Genomic DNA, 6,000 nt, shown 5'->3' on the forward strand with positions numbered 1-6,000 from the left:
AGGGCCCACTCAGACCTCTGGCTGGTGTTCTTACACACAATGCTACGGTTGTTAGAGGAAACTGTATCTCAAGCCACAATGCTCACTTGTGGAATATTAGCACAGACTTTTTTCATTCTTCCGTATGTATTTTCATTATCTCTAAAACATAACCACAATATTTTGCCATTTTGTTTAAAGTTATCTATAAAAAGCTTATTAATAAATACAGTATGTACGTAATACTTGAAATTGTGAGGTCATCACCCCAGAAATAATGACTACATTTATATTAAATGTCTTTGCCTTCCTTTTTTAATGATTCCAAGTTAGCATGGACTGAAGATATATTAAAATATATAAAATATTAAGAATATTCTAAGATATTTCTAGGTCTTCCTTAAAAAAAAGAGGTTGTCAAGAACAGAGCAGGGAGGAAGAGCAGGAGGAAAAGATTAACATTAAGCAGAGTCATGAAGTGGGAGGGAAAGGGAGAGAAAAGGGAAATTGCATGGAAATGGAAGGAGACCCTCATTGTTATACAAAATTACATATAAGAGTTTGTGAGGGGAATGGGGAAAAAAATGAGAGAAATGAATTACAGTAGATGGGGTAGAGAGAGAAGATGGGAGGGGAGGGGAGGGGGGATAGTAGAGGATAGGAAAGGTAACAGAATACAACAGTTACTATTATGGTATTATGTAAAAATGTGGATGTGTAACCAATGTGATTCTGCAATCTTTGTAATGTTTTGAATAACCGATAAAAAAAAAAAAGAGGTTGTTTAAACACAGTAAATGACAGTCCCTTCTTACATGGGAGATATTATAAGGACAGAAAGTTTAGATAATTTCCTAATTCTCAAAAATAGTTTTTCTGAACCCCCTCTGAACCTCACCTAATATTTGAGGGAAAAAATACACACACATATATCATATGTATTTTTTATATTATTTTATATATATATAAAATATGACCTTGAAAAATAGATCTCTGTCATCATCAGTTTTTAACATTCTGAGTTTGAAAAAAGAGATCTAGGTATGTTTACAAAGCATTTGGAAGTTTAGGAAGGACTTTGAAAAAGAACTATTATTGCCTAATAGCAAAATATTTGAGCATTTCCAAGATACTTTATAAAATATATGCATGTGTCACTGTTACTAATATTTTATGTATAGTACACAAAAAATGAACATTTTCAAAAGGCTTGCAAAGATAAAGAAGACCTAACAATAACCAGAGTTTTGAAGTATTTATATATATATTATATATATACATATATATATATATAATATATATATTTTTATAATACATTTTTTAATATTTATTTTTTTGTTTTTTTAGATGGATACAATATCTTTATTTATTTTTATGTGGCACTGAGAATCGAACCCAGTGCCTCGTGCATGCCAGGCCAGCGTGCTACCACTTGAGCCATATCCCCAGCCCTGTATTTTTATATTTTATTCCCAGAATTAATCAGAGGAACTGGTACTTCTGGGAAGACATGTGGAACAGGTGGTAACAAAACTGAGACTTGAAGGAAAGGCAAGAATGAAACATAGACATGGTGGAAAGAGCTTCCAAGTAAAGGGCATAGAGTGAGCAGAGGCCCAGAAGTGGAGTTTGGCACTGGGGGAACACAAGATGAGCTGGGAGAAACAAATTCACCCAGTTGGAGAAAGGGTTTTAAAAACTTAAGTATTGTGGCTGGCTGTGGGAGCCCATGATAACTGAGCAGAGGGCAAGATGTATTGCTTTAGGAAGCTTAACAAAACTACAATGCATGGAGTAGGTGGGACTGCAAATTCAAATGCCTGCAGAAACCAGGCAGAGAAAATAAATGAGGGTCACATAAAATGATGTGGAATACTAGGCAATGAACTGGTGTGTGCAAGAGTTCTGGCCCAAGGCACTGAATTTAAACTGGTGAAGGCATCTTGTTGGCCAAACAAAATACGTCTACTAGCCACAGCCAGCCCTATGCTGCCAGCTGTAGCACTTCTGGGAATCAAGGTTACCAGTTAGAGGTCCACTGCAACAGAGCTGTAGCCAGGGCCTCAACTAGCCAGCAAGTGAGAATGGAAGAGAGTGGGTAAGAGGGTAATTTCCAGGGAATCTTCAGGTATCAACAGATTTTGGTAACCCATTGAATGGTAAATACTGGAGGAAGTCAAAGGTAAAGCTAAATTTTGTGTCTGGGTTACTGTCAAGATGAAAATGCCATTAAAACTAGAAACACAGAGGATAGGGCAGGATTAGGAGGAATATGATTTGAGTTTTTAACATGTTGATTTTGAGAGAGAGGAAAAGATTTAGGAAATGTAGGAAGGAGTTTGAAAAGGAACATAGAGATCCAGGTTTATGATTCATCAGCACAGATTCTAAAGAGCAAGGGAGATGGGAAAGAAGCTTGGACACATACTGGCTCTACATTGTACAAGGGCAGGAACCATCTGTTTAGTTAAACAAGGCTGTCATGGGCACTTTGTTAACACTTGTGGAATGAATCATGTTCACTGTTGTACCCTCAGTGGATCAGAATACCTGCCTTATACTTTCACTCAAATAGGAAAGGAGAGCCCACACAATGAACTAACCAAAGAACCAGGAAAACCTATAAAATACCAGATAAGCCACTGGAGGGGAAATATGCAGGGCTTTATAGGAGGAAAAAAAAAAAGCTCATTATGCCACTCTTCAGCTTAAAAATTTTAACAATCATTTTAATGCAAGGGACAGTATGGTATAGGTAGTAACATCCCTTTTGTGTAAATAGAAAAGAGAGTAAATAATGTATACACAAAATGTTTTCTAAGGATACATTGAGATTTATAAGAACACATGTTAGCATTTTGATATATTTGGGTGGTTGGCCAGGCATCTGGGGTGAGCAGTGGCTGTCTGAAAGTGTTGTTACAGCTGTAACTTCTTACTATTAGAATCTCTCTCTCTCTCTCTCTCTCTCTCTCTCTCTCTCTCTCTCTCTCTCTCAAACATTTCTATTGTTTGGAGGCACTGGGATTATGGATCATTTTTTCTTCATGCTTTTACATATTAAAGATTCTAATAAATATTTACATATTTTTCTCATTGTCTCCAGGATGTATCCCAATCTTTCACCCTTTCCCATTTACTCTAACCAACTTTTCCAGTTTCATCTTCCAACATGAACTCAAACACACCCTCTTCACAGCTGTCAGCGGCTGTCTCTCACTCTTACTCTGCACATAGTATCTCTCCCTCTCTCTACCCTGTCCTCCCTGCACCCTCAATTCTTCCCACCCATCTCTTGTCCCCTTCCCAGATTCTCAGGACGAGAGAGTGGGCTCAAAGCATGCTAAGGGACTCTCCATTCCAGCCTCCACGAAGTGGATGAGCTAAACCCCTGAAGAGCTTTCCTGCAGCTCTAGAGGTAGGTCTCCAGCGGGTAGCAGATATTTCTCTAGGAGGTCTTACGTGGGGTATTTCTCTAGGAAGGAAGTCCAGGAGCTTCACGCCCTACTCATCAGAACTGGGGCAGGACCCCTACCCTTCCCTCTGCACCACAGTTACGCATTCTCTTGGAGAAACCTGGAACTTACAACTATTTGAAGGAACTCTGTATTTGTGTGTCTTCCCTAAACACTAAGCTCTGCCAAGGCAGGGCTTTTGTCTGTTTTATTCAGGGCTGAAAGTCAAGGGGGCATAAATTGTTCTTGGCAGCCCGGACAAGAGGCGCCAGTTACCTCTTAATTCAAATGCTTGCTGTAGATGCTCCAAAAAAGTTTGTGGACAAGAGATTGCCTAGGCATTGCTAACCCAGCGGTCCCCCGGTGGGCAGTGTAGGAGTTCGGGTGGGGCGCTGGTGGGCAGCGCCGCAGAGACGCGATTGGGGTGCCGGTGGGGCGGTGGTATATGTTTCCTGGCCTGTCCACCCACAGCTCAGACACGTCTTCCCCGGACTCCGGGGCAAGGGCAAGGCGCGCAGGGAAAACACGTAGGGGGTATCCATTCGGCCTGGCTGCAGATCCCACCCCCCTCCTCGGCCCGGGGCGGGGAGTAGGCTAGGAGACCCCCTGCCAGCCCGCCCTCCCTACCTTGGGGCACTTCTCATAGTAGTACTGCTGCGTGCGGATCCAGCGCCCCACCAAGTGGTCGCGCACTGTGTGAGCCAGCGCGAAGAAGTAGTCGCGAGGGGTGGCCACATTGCGGTCCTTGACGAGCGTGAAGTGCAGGTGTCGGTTGAAGCCCTTCTTGAGCTCGGCCACGTTCTCCACGCCCACGATGCCGCGGATGCTGATCTGTCGCCTCTTCTCCTGGTCTGTCAGGGGCTTAGCCATTGCTGCGGGCGGCGGCGGCGCAAGAGCAGGACCTGAGGCCGGAGGCAGCTGGCGGCGGGACAGGGGCGGGGCCGCCGCGCTGGCCGCTGCTTTTGAGGAGCAGGAAAGTTTGGGGTCCGCCCCTCGGCGCGGCACCGCCCTCGCGCTCCCCCAGGGTCGCCGCTCCAGTCCACCCCTAGGCGCCGGGCGCTGCTCCAGAGGAACCGCGAGGGAGGGGGGTGGGCGTGGGCCGGGGACCCGGCCGAGGCTCTGGGCTGTTTACGGGACCGTGTGCAGGTCACGTAGCGCTCGGAGGCTTCCTTCCGGATCTGCCAAACTTGGGAAAGCAGGGTTTGTTCTGGCTCCCTGCTACAGGTCCCAGCGCCTCCAGGACGTGGTTTGTGAGAAAACACCCTGTTGGCAAACTGTCGTTGACTGGTCTACGTTTGCAGTGCGATTATTATTATCTCCCACCTGGGATCTTGCTATCACTTCAGGTTGTCCCACCTCCCTTCCCTTTCCTTCGCGTCGCCTCACGGTGGATCGTCAGCGTGCCCCAGTTGTTCTTAGTTTTTGAGGACTCAGAGACTCGGGTTTCTGGTCTCCTAGAACCAGTCTTGACCTGCCCCTAGCACCTTACCACATTCTGTAGAGATGGGTCAGTAAGAATCAGTGAATCCAGGAGTCTATGCTTCAGATTAGATTGTGTGCCAGTGGATTTACATTATGTTTGAACTGAAGGAGAGGGCGGAGAGAAAAGAGGAGGGAATGTGTGTGGAAAATGAATGATCGCTCATTGGGCCAACTGCCTTAGTCACATAAAACAAACTGGTCTGTGGCAATCTACAGAGCAGGCTGATCTTTGCTCTGTTCACCTTCAGCTCCATTGGTATTTGTGGTGTCTGTGTGTGTGTGTGTGTGTGTGTGTGTTAGTTACACCTTGGTAAAGGTAAACAAAACACATGGAATTTTAGGATGTCAGAGGGTTTTTAGCCAAAATTGATTATTTTGAATTAATGCAAACTCACCATAAAAATCTAAGTTTAAATCCCATAGGTCTGGCCTCATTTCCAGACTCCTGGTGCTCCTTACTTCCGGGGCTTAGACTTTAGCCCTTGGGGCAGAACTAAGGCTGAGGTGGGCTTTATGCAATACCTACACTATTGGCAACCAGCAGAGGAAAGTTGGTAGGAAAATTGAGGATGAGATTTGGATTTGGATGAGTCCTGAATCAAGAGAGTGGAGTGAAGCCCTGTGAGGGGAGCCTGAAGGAGAAAGAAATTCTTTTGTTGCAAGTTTTTTTTTTTTTTTTTTAATCAGTTTTGAATACCCACAGAATAGTCACAGCATTATGCCAGTTTTGGGTCATTCACACATTAGTGTGATATACTTCAGTCAGGTATAATAGCTGGATGGAAAATAAGGTAAAAGGCTAAGTGTCAGTAGATATTACTCACATGGAGGTCTCTAAGCAACAGAAGGCAAAATAAAGTCTGAGCACTTGGATGGAGAGTGAGAAAGTAGGATACAAAAGAAGAGAGGGAAGACACCAAAGCAAACTTATTGTTTCTTAGTTTTGCTTAAGCCTATTTCAAGTAGGTGCATCCTAGTCTCCTATGTACTTAGATGTAGTGAATTCTTGTTGGAGGTCCAGGATAATGATGAACTAATGAACCACTTGAACTTGATTCCACATCCAGCCAGTGAGCCCACTCTC

The 6,000-nt window shown here is 44.0% G+C and overlaps 1 protein-coding gene across 2 annotated transcripts in view; it reads right to left on the reverse strand.

The window, feature by feature from the left end:
* Pygl (glycogen phosphorylase L) overlaps positions 1-4,416 on the reverse strand; it is a 36,299-nt gene extending 31,883 nt beyond the window's left edge. The window contains exon 1 of one of the 2 annotated variants that reach the window (XM_076850277.2): positions 4,062-4,416. In XM_076850277.2, the coding sequence (XP_076706392.1) occupies positions 4,062-4,304 (243 nt within the window). In that variant the 5' untranslated portion in view covers positions 4,305-4,416. The remainder of the gene's footprint in view (positions 1-4,061) is intronic. The other variant, XM_076850276.2, reaches the window with a different exon arrangement.
* Positions 4,417-6,000: the final 1,584 nt, after the last annotated feature.

This window comes from Callospermophilus lateralis, chromosome 3 (assembly GCF_048772815.1).
Source record: "Callospermophilus lateralis isolate mCalLat2 chromosome 3, mCalLat2.hap1, whole genome shotgun sequence".
Lineage (NCBI taxonomy): Eukaryota > Metazoa > Chordata > Mammalia > Rodentia > Sciuridae > Callospermophilus > Callospermophilus lateralis.